This window comes from Lissotriton vulgaris, chromosome 10, assembly GCF_964263255.1.
Source record: "Lissotriton vulgaris chromosome 10, aLisVul1.2, whole genome shotgun sequence".
In the NCBI taxonomy this organism is placed as follows: domain Eukaryota; kingdom Metazoa; phylum Chordata; class Amphibia; order Caudata; family Salamandridae; genus Lissotriton; species Lissotriton vulgaris.
The window spans coordinates 554,933,426-554,957,701 of NC_141698.1; the positions used below are offsets into that span (position 1 = coordinate 554,933,426).

General features: G+C 41.9%; 1 protein-coding gene across 1 annotated transcript in view; it reads left to right on the top strand.

The window, feature by feature from the left end:
- The window catches only part of TXNDC11 (thioredoxin domain containing 11), a 538,914-nt gene that overhangs the window by 452,448 nt on the left and 62,190 nt on the right, over positions 1–24,276 (top strand). The window contains exons 10-11 of the mRNA XM_086941405.1: positions 19,196–19,305; positions 23,564–23,644. Coding sequence (XP_086797531.1) covers positions 19,196–19,305; positions 23,564–23,644 — 191 coding nt within the window. The remainder of the gene's footprint in view (positions 1–19,195; positions 19,306–23,563; positions 23,645–24,276) is intronic.

Here is a 24,276-nt window from a genome sequence, read left to right on the forward strand (position 1 = left end):
GATGTAGTGAGTAGTGCAGTTGGATTCCCTCAAATAATAGTATTCAGTGACACCAGTCTTGTACTCCATGTCCCTCAGATGCCTTGATTCTACGCTTTCATAAAGTGCTTTGGTCACAACTTCCTTATTTACACCCTCACAAGTTAATGGGTCATTAAACATACTCTGCATCCCTACTTTGCTGACTTAGTCCTTTACAAATGCCATCCAGGGGCTTGAAAGTCCTTTATCTAGGGAGAGAGGGTCCTTAGTTAAAACAGCCTTGAAATGTCACCAGATGGCAAGCCATACCAACACTGGCCGCACCCTAATCACGTCTGCTATATGGAGATGCCCAAGTTCCTTATGGTAGATAATGTGAGGCCGAAATTGGGGAAGATAAAAGCGTTCTGCAAAACCTATTTTCTTCACCCTATATGGCCATGTAATTAGAAATCCCCCACACTACAGACCCATACATGGCAATGCATAGACATTGTGATCTATATATCTGTAATATTGAAACAAGGGACCCTCCACCTTTGGGTTGCTGAGACTACATACCGAACCATTAGCAGATGCAAATTTGGTGGTTCAAAGGGTAATATTCGGAGACCAGGATCCTTAGGGAAAAAAAATGCCTAGATAAGAAAATCGTTCGTACTACTCACGCAATGGGTGCCAAAAGACCTATTTGAAAGGGAGCAACACTTAGGGCCACAAAACATAATGTGGAATTTTGTAAAGTTAGTCTGAAGGTCAAGGGAATACATGAAATCAACAAAAGCATGGACCAGCAAGCGCAATGCCTGTGTGTGCGTGCCATGAGCACTACATTGTCTGCGTAGAGGATCGTATTGATCGGTCTGCCTTTTATAACTAGTACATCAGAAGTAGCCCGTATTAAGTGAGAGTGTAAATCATTAATATAAAGAATAAATAAAAGAGGGGGGTAACACACATCCCTGTTTTACTCCGCAGTGAAATGCAATGCCCCAGACACCTCGCCCTGTGTGCTAATGCGAATCCTGGTCCACATATCCACATGCAGATAGATAAGAGAATAAACTAAGACTGTGTCCAAACCTCGTGCAGCAAGTAAATGCCATAATTTTGCCCGGTTAACATAATCAAATGCTGACAAACTTAGTGCTAAATAAAGGGGAGACTGTTTTGTCACTGTGTATTTTACAAGGACCAGATTTAAGTTGAGATACCACTCAATGGTTTCTACTTTGTGCCTAAACCCATATTGGCAGTAATGTAAGACAGACTCCTCTGACACCAAAGCCATAAAATAACTCTACCAAGTATCTTTGCAGTAGTATCGATGAGTGAGATTGGCCGGTATCAGCCAAGGGATGAGAGATCCCCTCTTTAAAAAATAGGGACAAATATTGAAGTGCCCCAAGTTTCAGGTAGAGGAGAATAATCAAGATTATTAAAAACATTTGTGATCAAAGAGGCCCATTGAGAGGTATTACTTTTAATAAGACCAATGGGGACCCCATCGGACCAGGCGCTTTGTTGCCCACACTTTGACTAACACCATTCTCTACCTCCTCTGATGTTGTCCGAAAGCAAAATACTAAGCAGTACTCTATAGTAAAAAAGGCTGGAGATAAAGGTGCTGCATATATTGTGCTAAAGTGTTCCTCCCATGTACTGCAAACAATATGGCACAAAATAGAGGTAGATGACCTAGTAATGCGCTTTAAATCGGCCACACAGGCCCAGAATGACTTGCTATTGCCAAGTTGTGAGACCTGAGCTAGAGCTACCCACTGTTCTTTAACAACCTCCTGTCGTTGCTTGGCAATGGTTAATTTATATTGCTTAAGCATAAAAGTCACTAAAGCAGGATCCCTAGAATTGGAGACTAAAGCTAACCAAAGCACCCTATTAGTGCAGAACATTCAGAGTAGAACCATCTGGGAGTATCAGACATATGCTTGGTAGTTTTCAGGATTGCCATCCTAATCCCTGAACTACGGTTAGTGAAAGCTTCCACCACACACAAACCTCGAGACTCCTCTGACGGGCACCAATTTACCAGATACAAGTTAGCTTCAATTATCTCTTTTAATGATTGAACAGGGTCACTCAATCATCAAACCGATCTCAAGTTGTCAGTAATGGGTTGCAAGTTACATGCACCAATATCCTGCCTAAACTTTCCCTTGTAGCACAGTGAGAGTGTGGCCTCAATAGGGACATTTAATGCATTGACCTCAATTTCGCACAATAAGATGTTCGTCTGCTGCTGCTGTAGATCTGTGTATGAAGAGGTGAGCAACCCAATGTACCCTTGCGGGCTTGGGCAGGAAAGTTAGTAATAGATTGGGCCAGCAAGGGATTTTGTTTCTATGATTGAAAACCAGTTAGTGCGGAACTTAACTTAATTGTGTACTCACACTATTCATAGATTATAACTGGAAAGATGCTGTAGATCAACATTCTGGAGAGTTGTAAAAAACAAACAAGTATGATTCGATATTCTTGACAATTTGTTGCAGGAATTTGTCAATATAATCACCTATATATTCATGTAGTGATCCGTAGCCCAATACAATAGAACAAAATGTGTAATCCCAGAGATCTTTAAGCACTTTGGCTAACATGTATAAATGTGTTCTTTTAGAATAATTCGTTGTTAATTATCCTTTAGCTTCCACACTTATCCATCCATTAATGTCTGCCCTATTCAGTCTCCCTCCCAATATTTTTGTAACCCTCTGGAAGGGTTACTGCCCAGTTTCAGGTAAATATTCTCATTATTAACATAATCTGAGATCGCTGCCTCTACCTTACTAACTTTGTATCAGTTAAGCTTTATTTCTAGGTTGCTAACCTAGAAAAAAAAAAAGTAATTCCGATCTTCCTGCCTCATACTCCCTTCTGCTTGGTATTTATGCTGGTTGGGTCCGCTTGTTTTGTTCTGTGGGTAGGAGAGCAGCAGAAAGCCTTTTCCTATGTTTTTTTCCCATCTATTATGCAGATAACCCCCAGATCCCCTGCTTCCAAATGTTTTGATTCAAAGTAAATAGCCCTACAAATTGTTTCTTCTGCACAGCTTCATCGTATATAGGCTTCATTTCAATTTGGTATTATCTTCAAATTGTTTTCCACTATTTAGTCTTTTTTCCATATTCTTTTTACTTGGGTTAGTTCATATTTCTGCATTGGGTGCGCATGTTACAAAAAAAAGAGTATGCACAGTGGAAAGGAGATAAAAGGGTGGGGGGTGCTCCTGGGGTAATACGTAGTATGTGGAAAGTGGAAAGCAAGTCAGAAGACAAACAGGCATACTCCCCAAATTCCATCTATACACCTGTCAATCAATTTTCTGCAGATACACTAAAAAAGAAACTGAAAACTTTTACTTGCACAACTCAGTAACATTGTGAAGACCAACTATCTTTTTTCTCAGTACTTAAACAAAAGAAGTCTATGATTCCACTGCGAGTAACCCATAATAATCCCATATTTTCCCCCTACCATCCTTTCAGTCATTCTTCGAGATCACAAAAGTATACGTTTAAGATGATGTTCGTTCAATGATTCCGAACATCATACTCTAATCCGTTCTCCCCTGCGCTCAGGTACATTATCAGTGAGTCCATGTTAAGGACAAATCGGAAAGCCCTTAGATCCATTCAAGGATCAGTTCAGCCATTTTGTGAGGAAGCTTTCTGCGGGCTCCAAAGTACGAGCTAACTGCTTGGGGTGTCTCTCACCTCAACAGTAGCCTCGAAATTGAATTTACCAAACATATTTGGGTATGCATGCAACATAGCAGTCTACTTCATGATCAACTAACATGATTCAGATCTGTGACTGGTACAGAAGCCAGAGCAGAAAAGGTCAGAGAGGTCCTCTTCATTCACAAGGGAAGAGTATCACTCTCCACTCATACTTCTGAAAGTCCCAGTAGCGTCCCGCCCGAAAGATCTCAGCACTCTGTTTACTTTACAGATTAGTAAGGGTGAGGGCTTTCAGTTCCATCCTTATAGCGCTGATTATCTGTCTTAACTGAACTTTCCTCCTAGTAATGGTCTCGGATTTTGCTAACGTAGAATATTAAATATAGTTCTCTACTCATCTGAACGAATTGGTCATCTTTTACGTAATCTATAACTGGTATAGGGGTCACTTATATTCTTGCTTAGAGGCTAATAACTCTTCGTTTTTTTCCCGGGAAGGCCTTAAGGTGGGTGTATATGCTCACTAGAGGGACACTCTTTTCATCAAACCCAGTGTTGTGGAGAGTGGAGAAAGGAGCCATCTCTTCAGACTGAGAGACACCGGCACATCCACCACCATTATTTATTTCATTTATTTATGCGTTTTTATATAGCGAGGACTTTACCCGAAGGCGTCAGAACGCTTCTCATTAGGAACTGTAATGATACACTGTTCTGCTTCATTGATTGCATCAATATCCCTCTTGTTTCCGAGTGTGATCCACCCCCATCTTTCTAGCGATGCTGAATGAAAAGGCACCATCCGTGCATACATCGCTGAACTGGGCCTTCCTCTGGCTGTTATCCAGTAATATGTTGAGCAAAATACCTTCTACTGGTAGCTGTGCACATTAGCTGCCTCCCTCAGCCACCAACTCACTGAGGCTTATGTATGCTCCCCAGTTTCCACTTCTCAAACAATATCTTGAGCTGACTAAGTTACTCGTATTGTGTCACTCTAGCAAGTCATACTTCACACTGTACCAAGCATCAAATTCAGTCACACCCATGTTCTACCAGCAACATGAATAGGAAAAACATATTCTGATTTACCTTGACTTGCATGCAGTCAACATGTAGACTTAATATGTCACGCTTCGGTCAATCAGATGTTGATTCACCTCAGTACTTAAAGGAAGCCCTCACACATTTTCTTTGCTTGTGAAAAGGCACACCCTCTCCTGCAGGGCCTGCTTTTCTAGCCCACAGCTCTTACGAACGTGTTTCAAGCATGGTGGTGAAATCTGGTGCAAACATCGCTGGAGGAAATACTGTTACTGCACACCTGTTTTGGTCTCGATTCAAGGGTGGTGGTGAAACTGGGTGCCAAAAATCTCTGGGGAAATACTGTTACGGCACAGTATGTGTTTGTGTGCCCACATAAGTGCTTTCCTCTTGAAAGAAAAGATCATATGGAAACATTTTCTTTTACCCACAGAATGTCTTGTCTTTGCCTCCATAGGTTCTTTCAGGTTTACTCAAAAAGAAACCAATTTGTGCAAAAACAGTGCTTTAAAATTAGGGTTAAACGGTGCTTGCACACGTTTATAATCTTTGTGCAGCACAGAGAATGAACCTTTTGAAAGGATTATGTGTCAGTCTTTGCACAGATCAAGTTAAATAAACTTTGAAACCTTGAAACACTGATCCAGTAGCAGTCCTGTCAACTCACATGGCGCTACCGTGTGTCACACGATATCGGCTCCCATCACACGGTCACCCAGTGAAGAACCAATATCACATGGTGGAAGGGTCAGCGAGATTAAACCCATTCACTGAGTGGGTTTACAGTTCATCTTTAGAGGCTCTCAACGCCCAGTCTCCATTATGGGGTTTTGAAATCACCCAAGGACGTTGGTAGCAGCCTTAGAAAGGTTGTTTTGTTTGTTTTTTGGGTGGTTGTGAGAAGTTGGTGGGGTAAGAGTTTAGGCTCCTCTTTGGCAGTTCTCGGCACAATAAACCTTGCCCGTACAGCTCCCCACCCCTTCATCACACATGGTCAAAATGTCTTTGAAGTTGGCAGGTTCATCGTGGCCGTGATGTACTCCCTACTAGTGTTACCAGTATACAAAATGGAATCCTTTACGCATCTTTTGGGAATGTGTCAGTAACCTGGAACTGCACTGATGTTTCCAATACATTCATGAATATAGAAAAATACTTTGTGCACCCTCGAAATGAGCGGCACGTGTCTAAAAGCTGTAAAGTAAAAAAGATTAGTGTCTAGTTTTGGCAAGTAAAGGGCGCACAGGCATTCATTTTTGGGGACTGGGTGCTCTTTTGTAACATCAAATTTTGAGAGAGAGAGAGGGGGTAGAAATGAGGGAAAGGAGGAGGAACCGAAAGTGGAGTAAGCAAGATTAAAAATTCTCTGCAAGAGTGAAATACAGACGAGTGTAGGGTGGTGGAAGAAAGAGACATGTGTTGGAGGAATCAAGACTAGGCAGCTTAAGTATTTTGCCACCCGGAATTTAGCAGCATTGGTGATTTTCAAAACAAAATGTAGCCCCAAATTTAATTTTGAAACATAAAGCCCTCCCAATGTTTTTTCGGGAGTGTTTATTATTAAGAAAGCTTTCTTGGTATAATACAGGAAGTTTCTAGTTTTGTGAAGACATTTTATTATCCAAAAGTGTTTGTTGCTAGCTTTGATCGATTGTTCCGATTTACAACGTTTTTTGTTACCCAGCACTGGTGAATGCCACTCCATTGCAGTAACACCCTTACTGTTGCTCGTGTGTCCTAATTTACTCGTTTTCTAGCAGCACATCTCCTCGAGTGAAAGGGAGCTTTGTGTTCTGAGCGTCGAGCACCGAGAGACCTCGATTAGCAAAAAGGAAACATTGTTCCTCCTGGAGATACATTTCTCCATTTATTCTTAATCTTTTACAGCGTGTGGCCTCCTGTAACTCAGTACAGATTGTTGTAAAATGGTCAATTAAAGCTAGATTGTAAGTTTCGACCTTTTTTGGTACTATGTCTTTTTACAAGAGATTCTTCTTGATTAATATAAAAACGCAGTAGGAGGTTTGACATGCTTTCAGGGCCCAAAAATGGGCATATTTCATGCATAGCCCTGAGCCCACTGCAGACTCTAAAGGTCATCGCCAATTTGTTTGAAAATGCGGTCTGTGTTGGCCATTTGCCTGCTTGTCTAAAGAGCTATTAGGGAGTCGTCTAAAGATTGGTGCGTGTTGTCGCAGGGGGGGCAAAAAAGCACATGGGTCCAAAGTTTTGCTTAAGATCTTGTCGCTGGTGTTGCTAAATGCCGGGGTTGTGAGATTTGGGGTTGCTGAATGCCATGGTTGCTTCGTTTTAATTCCACCTCATGCCTCTTTCTTCCACCACGCCACACTTCCGTTCTCTTTATTTCACTCGTTGTTATTCCAGTTTATCAATTTGCCACTGTTCCAAAATTATTTTCCTTCTTTGTCCCTTTTCTGACTTTTTTTCTCTCTCTCCGTCTTTGGATCAAAGTCTGATGGAAAACAAGTCCTGATCCCCCAATGCCCTCCACCTGCAACCACCGACACAAATTAAGCTCTGACACAGGTTTGCTTTTGATTGTATGAGACCTGCATAGCAAGAATGTAGTTACAAAGGAACCATGTGATTAACAGAGATGGGTGACACGGGTCGGGGTGAAGGACATTAACAAGAACTGTGGGGAGAAGGGAAGGAAGACAGTGTAGGCACCATAGTAGGAGTTGGTCTTTGGTGGGGCGGAGACCGTATGGGGACTCCGATATCTAGTTGGTATTGGCAGGGCCAGATTGACACTAGGTGTTAAGACAGTGTGAATATAGTATACAGACGTTATTTGTACTTCTGCCTGTTTTACATGTTTTCTTACTCTATTTTTGTATCTATTTATTTTATAATTTTGTGCTCGGCAGTAAAACCAGCAAAAAAGCTGGCGTTAACCTTGTGTGCAAGGTTCTATCTGGTGACTGCCAAGCAGGCCTTTTGTTTGAATTATTCACTCAATTGATCATTATCACTGGAATGTATCCCTCCGGTTCAGTCAGTTATTATAAGCAGCTTTGATAGAGTTATTATTTCCTAGGCCAAACAAATAGTCATTGTCTAGGAATGTAATGCTTTTGGCTTCATTATGGTTTGTGGATTAAAATGCATACATTTCTCGGAGTTTTTATTAAGTGGTGGCCATGCAGACTCATTTATTTGTGTAGATAAGGTTATTAGAAATTCTTTGACTAGAGGTTTGCTTTTGTCTACTATAACTAATAAGTGATTAGCCTCAAGGAGTTTTGTTTGGTTTAAAAAACATTTTTTTAGCCTCAAGGAGTTTACAGATAATTCTAGTCTCTTTTATTTCTGAGACGTTTTACGGAAAGTCCCAGAGTGCCATCTTCAGAAGTAGGCTAACTATAAAATTCTAGGTTTCTATTTCCTGTCCAGCAATACGTTGGGAGATTTGCAAGTATGTGTGTCATTTAGTGTTTTAAAAAAACTGGCAACTGTACATTATAATGGCCGTGTTTAAGAATTAAAACCCTCATACTCCATTTATTCACTGCCAGGTGTGGCGCCACGGCCAGGGTGACTGACTCCGGAATCTGGGGATCACGGTTCGATCCCCAGGGCCGGCGGCAGATTAGCCAAGCACCATGTGACTCTGGGCAATAGCTTGCTTAATCTTCCCGACGGCCCCAGCGCCTAGAGACCCTTACGGGTGATTGTGCGCTTTACAAATGTGGATTATTATTATTAAAACTATGGAAACCGGTGCTGTATAAGAATTGTATTCCAAATCATGAAAATCATAGTAGTTCATCCCCCTTTGGAATGACTCCTGGTGGCCGACGGGACTCTGACCTACCCCCACGCTTAAAGGCCATGCCCGCAACCTCTGCATCTTCCTAGACAGCGAACTCTCTATGAAACATCAGGTCAACTCCATATCCTCAGCCTGCTTCCACATGCTCCGCATGATTTTCAAGTGGTTCCCCATCAGCCACAGGAAGACATAATGCATGCCCTCATCACCAGCTGACTGGGCTACGGCAACAAACTCTATGCAGGCACCACCACCAAACTCATGCAGAGACTCCTGATGATCCAGAACACAGCCGCCAGGCTGATCCTCAACCTGCCCAAGAGAACCCACATCACCCAGCACCTGAAAAACCTCCACTGGCTACCAGTCAGAAGAGATGCCATTTCAAGCTGACCCACACCTACAAAGCCCTCTATGAGCAAGGACCCTCCTACTTGATCCACCAGCGACACTTCCACCCCGTTCACCCTCAGAACCTCTGCTCTGCACACCTTGCCCTCGTGCCAATCCCTCGCATGCACCACTGCCGCACTGGAGGACGCACCTTCTCCCATCTTGCCGGCAAAGCCTGTAATACCCTCCCCCTCCACTTCCGCCTCACTGACCGACCTCAGGAAGGGGCGGGCTCAAGTCCTGGCTCTTTGAATGAGACCTGCAGCAAGCGCCTGGATCCCCTCGCATGTGACAAGCCACACTTTATAAATGCTAATTCATTGATTGATTGATTCACTTAAGGTCTGAGGACAGGTTTCTGAATATTGGTCCCAATCGAGTATTTGAGATTATCTAAAGTGTTTACAACTTTTTTGTAAATTAGGTCATGGTGAAGATTGGGAAAAAGATGGTTATCACGGAGAGAGCTTATTCTAACTCCTTAAACGCGGCACGAATGCCGCAGCGGTGCGAGAGTTTAATTGAGTGGGCGGGGCCGCATCGGCCAACAGATATATGCAGCACTACCGAGGTAGTGCTCGCGATGGCCCTTGGCCGACGCGCACACGCAAGGGGTTAAGAATTGATTGACTATAACATTTAATGGATTAAATGAAGTGCAGTGGACATTAAATGTTAGTACCCGATTTTACTTAGAATTTGGTAAATATGCATGGCAAGATTTATTTTGGATAACATTTTTTGGTTCCTGGGCATTCTAGATGGAAAACCAGAGCAAATCATAACCACATTGGATTCATCAGTAAGTCTGCTTTTAACATATGGTTTTTATCAGCCTTTCTTTACTGGAGGGATCATTCAGAAATAAAACTGTATGCCTTCATAAAATTGGGCAACAATTGGCCCTTGATGTCACCCTCGATTTGCATTTTGCTTTAGCTTTCTCCAATCCTGTGATACATATCCACATACGTGGTACTGTTTGCTGGGAGAATGTAGACATCTGAGATTAGGAATTCGCTGTTCAAATTAGAAATTAGCACAGTGTTGATAACAAATGACATTATAGAAAGTGTGTTCCAAGCAATGTCTAGTGATATATGGTGCAATTTAAATAGGACAACCATACTAAAGCAAATTAAGTCATTTCATTCGGAGCACTTCTACTTTGTGTGCATATAGACTTTCAGTTGAAGGTTTTCAAAACAAAAGAAATAGTACAATGTCCCTTTAGAACACAGGGTGCGAAATGATATGTTGGAATTGTTCTGGACGCGCCTGCACTTTTGGCTTTCAACAGTGTCACTGCAAACGTTCTTCCACTTGCTCGGTGGGAGAGATTTGCACAGTAAGCGTTGGTTATTTCACTTTTGGTTTTAGGGGTATCTTTCTCTGTGAATGTACATGTGATCTGAATTTTTCTTACTCTGCCAAAGAATCCCAAATCGTATAAAAATTGCTGACGTTTGTAATGTCAGCAAATATTATATTATTCAGCTCACACTTCTGTTTAACTTTCAAAATGATACTTTTCTGGGTGTCGAAATTCTTCTTTTTTTTATTTTGTACTTTCCCATGGTAAATTAAATGTGACTATTACACAGTTAAGCTGATTTTGAGCCTTAACAAAGGTTCAAAGGTTCAACATTAGCTTTATTCGATTTTTGTTGCAAAATCATAAAAGCACATATAGATCATACAATTCTTTAGAACAAAAAAAACTTTCAAAAAAATAACAATCACAAGTATTGACACAAGCTAAAAAATAATCATGGTCAACAGCCATCAAATTATCTCCAATTAATCCATGTTAAAAAAGAGAAGAATATCAAGTGGATTGATACACATGTGAACATCTCTATTACCAACCATTTTCTAAGCAGATGTTAAGCAGGGGTAATCAATAATTACATTTTCATGAAATGTTCATAAAATCCATAAATATTTCCAGAAAGAGAGAAAAATTAAAATGAACAAGATACAGACACTACAACATGTATCACACAATTCACATGGTCTTCCTCAGAGCGACTAGTGTTCTCAGATAGCTGCTTTTACCACAAATTCTGTTTCCAATTGTTTTAACTTGCAATAGGCTGCTCTGCATCCCCTAATTTCCCATTTAGTGAGGATCGGCTTCAAGAACGTTTTCCTGGGGGTCACATAAAATTTACAAAACAGGATACAGTGAATATTAGATTGATCCGATAATTCATCGGAAGGACACTTCACCAGATGTTTGGACCAATCATTACAATTGGGAAATGTAACCAAGCGGAAATAAGTGTCTACCCGGAACCTAGTCAGTAACATTCTCGAAAAAGGCCTAGAATCCATCAATAAGTAGGGCTGTATGCCTACATAAGAAATAAGAGACTGGTTTGCCTTAGCGGTGAATTTATCCTTTTCAGCGAGCCATCTTTTATTGTCTAAGAATTCCATGATCAATTTTTTAAGCGTGTGCCTTGGAACAGTTTCTAAGCACATTGGATTATCAAAATATTCTTTGTGGCCCATTTCCGATGCCATGGTTTTGATGTAATGTAACCTTTTGATATTTACAGCTCCATCTAACTGTAGGCAATCTGAGACGACATCCATGTTTAGGGAGGTCTCAAGGGTTACCCAAATCTTATGCCACAAGAGAAAAGGGGAGGATTTAATCGTAACCTCAATAAATGGAATTCCGAGTTCACTATGGCTGAAGTAAATAGGCATAGATTTAGGGGTTGCCAGTAGATAACGAATAAAATCGTTTTCGGAGCGTTGTATCTGCTCCGCTTTGACAATCCCCCAGAGCCCAGGCCCATAAATGGCGGTGGAAATGCATTTAGCTTTATAAATTTGTATACGTTCCTGAACTGGCCGACCGCCTAATTTCCTAGAAAAATTTATCAAGGCACCATTCGCCCTGCTAAAGGCCAATTTTCTGGCAAGCACTGCCTCTTTCCAGCTCCCCCTACTATCAAAATTAACTCCTGGGTAAGAGAAGCTGGTGGTATATTCAATGTTGTTCTTTTTCAGATAGATTGCCTTATTAGTTTTTGTCAAAATGCTACATGTCATAGAGAAACTTTTGGAGACATTAATAACTAACCCACGGGTATTCATGTAATTTGAAAATTCGGCCACCGCCCTTTGTAAGCCAATGACAGTGCGTGACATTATTGCAGCGTCATCCGCATACAAAAGGATGGGGATGGGTATTCCGCCTGCAGCAGGATAGTCAAACTGAAAAGCCTTGAGGTGTTGTCCCACGCTGTTGATATATAGGATGAAAAGAAAGGGCGCCAAGATACACTCTTGTCTCACTCCTCTCTTTATGCTAAATTTATCAGAACAGGCCCCCCCCTCCCGTACCGTACCCTCGCCCCTGCATCCCTGTACAATTCTTTGATAAATAATAGGATCCTTTGGTCTATACCCATGTCAGTAAGCGTCTTCCATAACATTGAATAATCCACACAGTCGAACGCGGAACTTAAATCCACGAATGTAATAAAAAGGCTTTCTTTCTTAGCTTGAGTGTACTTTGCAGTCAGCAGTGCTAAATTTAGGCCCTGTTCTATCGTGCCCTTGCCCGTACGAAATCCGTATTGTAAATTAGAGATAGTTTGTTTTTCCTCTGCCCATACCTGCAGCCTATCAAGAATAATCCTGCCTGCTAACTTCATTAAGGCATCCAGAAGAGATATTGGTTGATAACAAGCGGGATTATTCCTATCCCCTTTTTTGAAAATTGGTATAACAACTGCTTCTGGCCAAGTTGGAATAAAGCCAGAAGCATTTGCGCAATTTAACCACTTGGATGCTAAGGGGAAGACTCTCATGTAATGAGATTTCCATTGAAATGAATGGGCAGTGCATGACAAGTTACCCTTGTCATTAGCATCCAAGTGGTTAAGACATTTGTTAGTAGGGGTGACCATAGCGATAGATCAGATTTATATATATCGATCGGGACACCATCGGGTCCTGGTGCCTTCCCCGGAGCGCTGTCCTTAATTGCCTTAATAACCTCCATGTGATCAAAAACAATCCCCAGAGGGAACATCTTTGAATGCTCCTGATTATTACTGACATTATTAATCTCCAGTAGGTCAGGGTTCTTGTATAAGTTTGAAAAATACTTAACCCAAACATCTCCTGGAACTGCTATATCAATAATGTCTGTATCTTTATCTGACCGAAAAGGAGCGTTAACTGCTCTCCAGAAAGCTATATTATCCTTTTTTAAACAAGCCTCATGAAGATTCTGCCAGATTTAATTTTTTAGCTCTTGTTTCCTTCTGGCTAAGGCAGTCCGGTAGGATTTTCGAGTCTCTTACCAATTCTAATGATCTAGGAGATTCATGTAAGGCCAGTTTCAGGTCTTGGTGGGCCTTTAAGCAGTCTTTATCAAACCAACCCTTCACTTTGTGTGTTTTTTATGTACTCTTGTCAGCAGTTTTTTTAGTTCACACGTGATTTCCCCAAAGGAATCAAGAACGTGCTGATTACTTTCAGGTAAGGAAAGGCAGATTTGTAAATAGTCACGAGCTTTGGTCACCAGTTTATACATAAAAGTTTCAGAATCTACTCTAGCCCATTTAATGGAATAACTGTTGGTACTTGCTAAGTTTATTGAGGTGTTATAGATCACCTCATTGGTTAGTTCTTGTGCCTTTGTTATCAAGCGGAATGAAATTGGGTAATGGTCGCTCAAAGCGACGCCTAGAGTCTCCCAAGACAAAACTAGAAACCAGTACCTAAAGGATAGAAGGGTAAAATCAATTACATAATTTGCCCCTCTCCCATTAAAGGTTGGTTTAAACTCCTCTGGTGGAGAACAGCTTTCGTTGATGAAACCCAAATCAAACTCATAAATCAGCAAATTTAACAGGTCCCCTAACCTCGAGTGAACAAAATGGGTTAGTACATCTTCCCTGTTCTCCATCGGAGGACAAGTACCAGTATTGAGGCTGGTGTAAAGAAAACAATTAAAATCGCCCACCCATAAGAGTGCCAAGTCCCCCTCTCCTGTTTTTTCGAGTGCCTTTATTCATCTTCTGAGGCTAGTGATTCTCCCTTCCCATAAGAAAGCATGGGCATTGTTGTAAAAATGTATAATAGCATTCCTCTTAACACCCGGCCACCTAACTAATAGAATCTGATAACATTCTGCTGAAATGAATTTTATAGCTGTTATCCCTGATGTATTAGAAATATAGGTGCATAAGCCACCTTTATTTCTGCCATGCTTGCTTATAATAGCAGGTGTATTAAAGGTTTGGTATCTCCTTATATGAATCTCGTGAGCCAACCATGTTTCCTGAAAACACAAAATATTGTGATTGTTAATTATCTCAAGCCAATCTGGTCGGTACACTTTATCCTTCATGCCCGCTAAATTCCAAGTCATGATCAGTTGACCTTTGTATGTAGTCTTATCAGCGATGTCAGCCGCTCCCACCCTGTGACTTATATCCAATTGAGCTTCTTCCTTGTTTATTATATCCTCAACTGTGTTTGTGGGTATCTCATGCTCCCTCACAATCTCATCAGTCCTGCTTGAAAGTCAATCAACCCCCTCCTTTCCCAAGAGAGAGGAAAAGCGGTTTGAGGTGGGAATGTTAAACATGGAGCCCGCCATTTCCTGGTCTCGTGGGATTTACTACTGGGGCCTTTGGGTAAAAATAACTGAGATCTCGAGTAGATATACCTCCCTCATAACCCTCAGGGTACCAATCTCTAATGTGATTTGTCGCCCTATGATCCCTGAAGTTTATAATGATGATATCCCCATGTACATCCTTTGGTCTTCGACCCACCCAGCCTAACCTTCTGACATGTAAGATTTCGCCGTCTGAGTTTTGAGGTAATGGCCTATTCCCTCCTAACCAATGCATAGCCTTATTCTTAAGGGTCTGATGACTTTCAAATTTCCCCATTGACAGCTCTGGTACCCCAGTAAGTACGATGACATAAGGTTCTGCCTCTGGAGGGAGATCAATATGCTGAGCAGGTCCTTTGAGCTTTTTATCCATGTAGGAGCTCTTCTCAATGTTACCGTGTTCCTGGCCTTTCTTATTTACTTGCCCTCTGTCTCTTACTTCCCTAGGCTTAGTAGATTCGGGAACTATATTCATGGTCTGTGTAGCCACAATGTTATCATGGACGGGGGGTAACAGCGTAACACTATTTACAGGGTTAGTTGGTTTTGATACTGTCACCGGCACAGATGGAGTCGTGGAATGCCTATTTGTTAACAGCTCTTTAAGTAAATTTGTGCTAGCAATACCAGTATCTTGAATAGACCCGAGTTGCTCCGCCATTCTCTTCACCCTCTCAACAAGGAGTAATAATAGAGATTTAATCAGTTGCTCTATATTTTTCATTACCTCTTGATGAGAGTGTATGGTCAAATGATCTTGGTCAGTTTTACTTTGGGCTGAACCTTTAAAATTCATGGCACTCGTGGCAACTTTGGAAGTTTTTGCTCGGCTGCCTTTTTGCTTATTTCCACCCCGCTTTCTTTTTTTTGAAGTGCCTGGCCCTGGTGAGTTTGTTGTAATAAACTTCTTGGTGGTAGGCTTACTAGATGTCACTAATAGTTGCTCCTCGAAGGAAGAATCAGATAGTGATTCTATGCTGATATCTGTGAAATTAGGTTCCCCAAGTCTCACTGATCGTTCTGGTAAATCTTGTAACTGTGGGGGAATACCTATATCACATGTTTTTTCTCTGCTAATACCATCATGCGGTGGGGTAGGTACTAACTGGATGGCCCCCAAAGAGGACCTTTTGTTCTGCCATTCAGAGGATATGCGCCGCTCGGTGTATGCAATTTCACGTTCTAACACTGAGGCGGCCCTTGTGATGAAATTATCTAGAGTCCCTCTGAAAGAACCCGCCCCCCAATGACTTCCGCCCCAAACTAGGCATAGTATTCAATTTCTACAGAATAGCAGCAACGAAATAAGCAAGTGAGATAGACAAAATGCTTTTCTAACACTGCATATGATGGCAAATAATGGTATGTTCTTACTTAAGTGTCCCGGATAATTAAAGCCAAAGGAGGTGGCCCAGCCCAGCCTTGGCCAGCCCCGGACGGCCACAGACGGCACGCCCTTTGCCCGGGCTTAGCCCGGCGCGTCCCGCGCGCGTCCACGCAGGATGAGGGACCAGTTGTGTCTTTATGCGCCTCCTGGCGCGTGCAGATTAGGCGTCCTGCCCCTGAGGATCCTGGGGCTAGTAGGCGGCAGACCAGCAGGCGGACCGGGGAAGCCAAACCCGGCCGGTCGATGGTGGAATCAAGCGGTAAGAACAGGGGGGACGGAGCCAAGCCCGGCCACGGGAGAGGGAGCAGCGAGTCCAGAGAAACAGCCCCACGGTACAACTACAGCGTCTGAGAGGCACCGGGGAACTCGGCCCCAGGCGTGTCTTTATGCGCCTCCTGGCGCGTGCAGATTAGGGGTCCTGCCCCTGAGGATCCTGGGACTTGTAGTGCGGCAGACCAGCAGGTGGACCGGCGGAGCCAAGCCCGGCCGGTCGATGGTGGAATCAAGCGGTAGGAACAGGGGTGGCGGAGCCAAGCCCGGCCACGGGAGAGGGAGCAGCGAGTCCAGAGAAACAGCCCCACCTTGGTTATTATACTAAGGAGGAAGAAAGTCTTTTTTTCTGATATTCACTAGCAAATAAAATTCGTAAAAAATTAACAAAATTTGCCTTTACATATGATTCCTATGATAGAAAGCCTTACTAATCATCGTGGTGTTGTTTTAGCTCTAAAAACTGATCTTTAAAACTGGAAATACGAACAATTAGAGTGCCGGGATATTTGCTTTGTGTATACTAGATCTCAAATAACACACAGCTTAAATGAAAATGAATAGCAAGTTATGTTAATCAGTGGGAAACGCACTATCGTACATTATGAAATCTCTGTTACTTAATGCACTGCACCAGAGCACCACAGAATTGAACCCTTTTGGTGCAGTGAAGAATAGTGACGTGTGTATGTTTAGTGCTACTAGGTTCTAGTCTGTGAGAAAAAGTATTGTGAACATGTAAGTTATTATTTTGAACTTGGATTACAAACAGTATAAAATAAGCTGCTTCGAAGTGCGCAAAAAGGTTTAAGATTAAAATGCTTCAAAAATCTAGATTTTTGTAATGCCCAGACTGTACTTGGTGCACATTTTGCTTCCTTACTATGGTGCCTCCAAAGACATAGCCCTGTAAGATCCAAGTAGTTCTGAGGAGGTCTAGGAGGGAGGCCTAAAGGGTAGCTAAAGAGGCAAGCTATACAGAGGAGTCTCAGTCTGAGCCTTCATCACATCAGCATTACTTGCAGACCCTAGATTACATTTTTTTATATTGATTTGGGCCATATCTAGATGCTGGAAGGTGTACGGCATGATGACGGTGACAGTGAGGCAGCCAACTTTCTGGCAGCCCCGACTTCTTATAATTACCTGGCTTTAGAAAATGCTAGTGGGCTAGACACATCCATGGAGATGGTGTATCCTTAAGGCTTGGCCCCAGCTGGAGGTGGCTTTCTTCTATGTAGTCTTAAAGAAAAGTGGCATAAGTATTGGATCTACGTTTACTGTAGTGGAAAATACTGACCGAAGTTATGCAGCCAACTTCAATGGAGTCAAAACCATTGCTTCCTTTTAACGATTCACTGTTTAGTCCTATCAAGGTAGCCTGGCACGGTATGCAGCGTTTAGAACGCAAGCATTACCACGGAATACCTTTACAACGCGGGCGTAACAATGAAAGTTGTTACCACGCGTTGCACTGGGGGGGGCTCAAGGATAGTACATGATTTAATTTACTATCCCAACACCTTCCCTACTATCCACGGGGACTGGTGTTGGAATAGTAAATTAAATTAATCAATTTTGCGCCCCCCAGCGCAATGCGTGGTAACAACTTTCGTTGTTACGAACGCGTTGTAAAGGTACGCGTTGTCAATGTATGCGTTCTAACGTCATACATCCCCTTGCACAAGCCTATCTTTGTCTCACCTGTGAACCATATGATTGCGAGACAATATAATCTGTCTCCTGGAGGCCCAGCCTTTCTCTCTGTCCACCTGTCTCCAGAAGGTTTGGTGGTGCAGGCCTTTCTATGTACCTAACAAAGCCCACAGGCTTTCCCAAAAAGCCCACCGCATAAGGAGTGCAAGAAGTCTGAAGCAGTAGGTATAAAGGTAATCTCGGCAACTAGTTAGGTTGATGAATGCCACTGTCTGCTTTCCAGGTACCCTTGAGCTTTGTGGGACTTGGAAGCCATGGTGGTGCCATATCTGCCAGACCACCACAACGAGCATTTAACTAAGAAAGAAAAAGACTGGCACAAAGCTTCCAGGCTGATCATAGCATCAGGCCTAGATACAGTGGAATTTTAGCCAGTGCCAAGGGTTCATCAGTAATGTTCCTGAGGCATGCATGGCTAATGTTGATCGTGTTGTCTGGTGATATAAAGGTGCAACACTGATGGATATGCCCTTCAACTGGACACTTTTGTTCAAAGAAGAGGCATCTTTGGCCTTAGAGAATGATTCCCTGAACTTTTGGATTCAACTCTATTCTGAGGCTTTAGGCAATACCACAAATTCCGGTCCTATGGATATTCATTTCACCTGCATTAGCCCTCCAAGTAATTCCAGTATCTAAATCAACTTATGTGGCGAAGAGCAGATCAGCGGCCCTCCTCCTCCGCAGCACCTCCTGAAATGCTGCTTTAGCTCCACTTTAAAGGAGCATATGTGGCTGGTTCTTGGGAAGGTGTCTTTCTTTCTCGTAGCTTGGCAGGCCATTACTTAGACCATTGATCCTACCAATAATAACAAGCATTTACAATGCAATAGGTCTCGCAACATTATTTTGAGCTATTGACTTTGTAAATGACAGTTTTTTAGTTTTGTTTTTCTTCTAACATAAAAGGCTTTTGCTATTGACTATTAACATTGCAAATGGCAATGCCTTTTATTTTTGTTTTTAAAACAGAAGTAAAGGGCATTGGTATTTATAATGCCAATAGCTTAAACTCGCGTAACTGCGAGACCTATTGCATTGCAAATGCTTGTTTTCATTCCTGTCATCTGTTGAGGAGCTTGTTGTATACTGAAAAATGAGTGTCTGATCCAGCCTGTTGGTTTAAAAAGAGCAGTTATGTCTGGTGGACGATAAAGGACTGCAATGGTTTCCTGGTCTTTTCTTTCGAGTACCTGCAAGCTTGGCTCCTTTCGGATCACATGCTTAACAGCCTTTTGCACCTTTTCTTGTAGGACGTCCTGCTTCTTTATTATGCGCCATGGTGTGGATTCTGTACTGCGCTCAATCACATATTCATCAAGGTTGCCCGTCTACTACCTGCAGAAGACTTCATTGTGGCGAGGTGAGTGCTGAGGACCCTAAAACATGCAAAAAACCTTAACTAATATGTTTACTCCAGGGAGTGACGCTTTGTCTTAAATACATTAGAAAGTGTCCCCTTGTATTATTCCATCACCCCTTAAAATGTATGTCCCCTTCATGCATTTCAAAAACGCTTATACTAGATTAAGATTATCATGAGGCAATAGTGCTATATTTTCTCCTAATGTAGATTTAATTTCACCTATGAAATGAATTTCAGATCCAGGCAGTCAGCGTTTAACATTCACCTGTACTTTGTCATTTCGGACTCAATAGTGAACTGGTGTTCTGCTTAAAAGTACTAGTAATTTAGAAAGGCTGCTGGCTATTTGGTTTGCCCTATAATGTAATAATCCAGACTTAAGACTGCCTTGAGAGCCTTTTTACCTAACGTTTCACTATTAGTTTGTACTCTAGTTGGGAGTTAATCTAGAGCGCACTGTTTACCCTAAGGCAGTTTTCAGTCTGTGGCACATGGGGTGTGTTCTTTACCAACAGAGAACTGTAACTCATACCCCCAAATTCTGATTGGTACAGTATATTTTTATACGAAATACTATAGGGCAGCACTTTAGACATTTAGAACAGCCATGGTTGATTGGATGGGAGTTGAAGTAGCTAGCATAGCATCATAAAGGAGTAACTTCAAATGTATAGTATAACAGTGATGATTGATTGGATGGGAGTTGAAGTAGCTAGCATAGCATCATAAAGGAGTACATTCTTAAAATGTATAGTATAACAGTGATGGTTGATGGGGTGGGAGTTGCAGTGGGGAGCACCTTGATAAATTAACATATTAATTGTAGAACAGTGACGATTGATTGATTGGGAATTGAAGTAGCTAGTGCCTTGATAGGTTAAGGTACTGCCAGTTTTTAAAGGTCTCTTAGGTTCAACAAAGTTGCAGAAAGTATCCACCCAACCAGTGAGTTAATTATGGAAATAACACTTTCCTTTTGGTCCTGTGGGTCTGGGCTAATTTCCTGGAATATTATCATTTCCTTCTTTAGTGAATACACATTTAAACATTTGGTTGAGAATATTGTTTTTGTAATTTATTCTGTAATTTTGGCTCCTTGAACTATCCCCAAGGTGTTAATTATGTTAGTACAGATACATGTTCAGTGTTCCACACTAAGAATACAGAGTTCTGCTCCTAAGGGATCTTGCATCGGCTTGCATTTTCTTTGCTTTTTAAGTAGTGCTGCATTGCAATCCGATGACAAATGAATTGAATTTTGTAGTCGGTGTGAATTATGCATAAATAAAACAAGTTAGAAATCCACTTTTATTTCTGCTGCCATGCTCTTTAGAGCAGTGTGACATTTCAGTGTATGTTTTTCCTTTAAATTGTTGACAGCTTCAATTTGAAAATGAACGAGCCACTTTTAATATTTTGGCTTTCAAATTGATTTTTCTAACAAGTGTTGATTGAATAAATATTTGACAAGGTCTAATGCTCGAATCATCGGGTTCCCTGTGGAAATTGCACCAGCTTTTCCAGGAAGTCACTTAACAAATGACGTCCTTACTGAGCCTTGGGGATTGCTGAAAGTCGATTCTGGTTTGTTAATGTACTTTAAGTGACCAGTAATTAAGTGCCAGCCTTTGTGTGCTCTAAGACTCATGCACTCTGCATTGTGTGATCAAACTCCATAGACGTAGTCATTGTGGTTGATAAGCTAGTTCTGCCTAACGGCACCCAGTGGTGACTTGGGCATCTTCTGAATAGTGGGGTGAAAATCACCCGAAGAATGGTACCTAGATGGCAAACCTCTCAAGCCAAAGACACGCCTTTGCCTTGTTTGTTTTTCTGTTTCAGCCCACCGTCAGTTTTTTTGGGCCAGAGGGTCCATCCTTGCCTGTGTTCTCCCTTTAGCGAATGCCATTTTGTATAATCAGAAAAATGCTGTTGCCTCTTATTTTGTAAGCCCCTGAGCTCCCTCCTTGCTTCCTGGGGTTTACATTTTGTTGGATCTAGACTGAACCAGATGTCTTTTTCAGATTTAAACGGTTGAATGCTGCTAGTGTTTAGCGTTGTAGCACCCCTTGTTTAAGGTTGTTTCGACCGTAGTTTGGATCTGTAGTGATCATCTACTATCAGGGAAATGTACTGGTGATTGTTTTAGAGTGTCTCTTTTCTTAAATTCTCTATTTCGTTAAGAGCGAGGCTCTCTTGCTTGAGGCAACCAGCTTAAGGTCTGTCAAGATCAGCGGCGTCAGGATTTCCTCTCTAGCACATGATTCATTGAATAATGGTTATTCCTTAGGTTAGATGATGTTTTGTTGATTGCAGATGTGTATTCTTTAGTTTGTGGTGTTCTTATAGCACTTGAGGATTATTATAAAGCCTGTCTTAGTTCAGTAGGACATTGAATTTTATCCTTCAGACTAAATTAGGTCCCAGTGTTTTGATTTTCTTTTTATTGGAGTTTATTAAGGATTTCAGCATTGAAACAAACAAATAGGGCAATCGGACCCTTCGTTAACCTGACTCCATATAAACACAGCCAATGCAAATTCATATAATTAAACTACACAGATTGCAGTCCTCAAGTATGATCCATGCTTTCCAGAATGATGGAAGAACCAGCCCAATATGTCTGTCACCTTTCAATTCGGAGGCATGCGCTTATGCCAGGTGCGACTCATGTAGGGCTTTATAAGCACATATATGGAGAGATGGGAGGAAGGACTACAGAAATGGATTGGAAAAGTAAGGCAATCTAGGCCCTCCGGGGAAACACCTTGTTGGAGGCTGGAGGCAGTCTAGGGAAGCATGAGGTGTTGTATATGGTATATAAGCTCACCATTTAATCTCAGCCATCTCGAACTGTCTGAGGCCAGTAACTCCCTAGATGCCCTCTGATGTAGTCTCAAATCAAACGTCTGGCTCTAAAATTCCCATTGCATCCCAGAAGTTTTGATTAAATTGTACTTTTTAAATGGGATCAATTGTAAGGCAAAAGATTCCCCAGTTCTCATCCCTTTAAGCCAGTGGACTTCTGGGTTCGAATTTAAAGTACCTCAGGAAACCTTCAGATGAAGGTATTCGTAGAAGTGAAAAATTAAGAGCCCCACAGGATACCAACTGTAACATTTGCCTTTACCGGGTGAGGAAAAACAGACCCTAAAAGCCATAGTGTAAAGATCGTACATACATAGGACAAGAAAGATGTTTCATTCTAGCCACCTGAGGTAATACTTTGTGTACCACAACATCCTATAACTGCATTAAAAGAAAAACTACATCTCGGAGGCGTAGCAATAACAAGGTAATTCTCCTTGATAGAATATTGTATCAAGAATATTGGACGTTGTAGTTTGGTTCTCTTGTCTTTGATGCAGAAGACTTGAGGTAAAACAAATGGTGTATATCGTCCTTTTAATTGTATTAGCCAATTTACTTGTGTTTATAATTCCATATTGAACAACCACTGGCAAAGCCAGGAGGTCTGGCGTTAGCTAGCAGCCTTTTGGGGTTGTCAGTGGTTATTCGCTTTGTAATAGTTTTTGCCAAACATTATTGTTGGGGAAGCTGTTGAGTTCTCAAAAGTAAAAAGAAACAAAAAAAAAGAAATTGTCTACAGGACAAAACACGTTTTGGTCTACAAAATCACATATATTAGGCCCCTACTATGCGTGCTGATGTACGCCTTCTTAAAGGGCCCTAAATCACATTGAAGTTAGTCATTAATTCAAGAGGGCCTACCCATTGCCCCATGCTGTATGCTGCTGTGATGGGCAGAAGAAGCATGAATGACACAAAAATAAACCAATACACGAAAGGGCTGGATGAAAGCCTCTATAATGAATACATTATACATATAATTCAAGTAAAATCAAAAAGCCTTGTCTAAGGCCAGGCCTTATAAACCATCTAAGGTACAGCCTAGGCCTTCATTGAACCCAAAATATTCACGATATCTTACTAGAAAACATGATATCTGCCTCTTTTACCTAAAAAACGATGTGTAGTTATCAGATGTTAGTGGCGGATTGTGGCATTTTTTATATTGGGCATATTTGAAAAGTATGCACCGATGTTCCAAATAGATGTATACATTTTGAGACACCACAGTGTGACTTTTCTAAACATTGTTCTGTTCATTCAAACTCCAAAGACTACGTTAATGTCAGGAACACCATCCACGGCGCGTGGTAGCCAATTCTGCAGCTCAGTAAATCTTATAAGTGTATAATTCGACTTTTGTTTGTCTTTTTATGTTTTTCAGGATTAACGTAGCTGAAAACGATCTTCCCTGGGAGTTTATGGTGGATTACCTCCCAACCATTTTATTATTTCCTCACCGCAGGTAAATCATTGCTAAACTTTCAGTGCGAGTGTGCACACGATGAGAGATGGTACCCACGACTAAAACAATGCAGAGCTTCTCTAGTGATTATGGTGCCATTTAGGGATCATCTTGTGGTTTAGTCACCAAAGCTGTCGTTCCACAGAACTCCGATGAGCAGGATCAGAGCGGGTGGGTTTGATGTGGGACTAGTGGGTGAGACTGCGCTTGCATCTGCACTGACACGGACATCCAAAGCTGCGATCTTTTAACCTAGTACAATTACGATCCTTTGTAAAAATTGTTTTTACCTGATATTTGCCACTTTGCCCTTTTCCTCTTTGACGCTCTCTGACGCCCTTATGTGCCTCGCGCTCCCCGGTCCACCACGGGTTTTCCCGATTGCAGTGGAGGGAACGCCAGGCGAGGCACTTCCGGGCTAGAGGGCGGAGGCCAGCTTAAAGTTCAACACTGGCGGCTTCGCGCACCTGAGGCACACAGCGCGCTAAAGGCAAACCCGTCTGCGCCCGTCCGTGCCTGGGCCGTGCCTAGAGCCAGGACCCCTGCTCCTTTAAAAACAGGTAATTTCCATTACAACTTCACAGACCTACTTCTTCTCAACAGGCCTGATGACAAATGCCGTAAACTCTCAC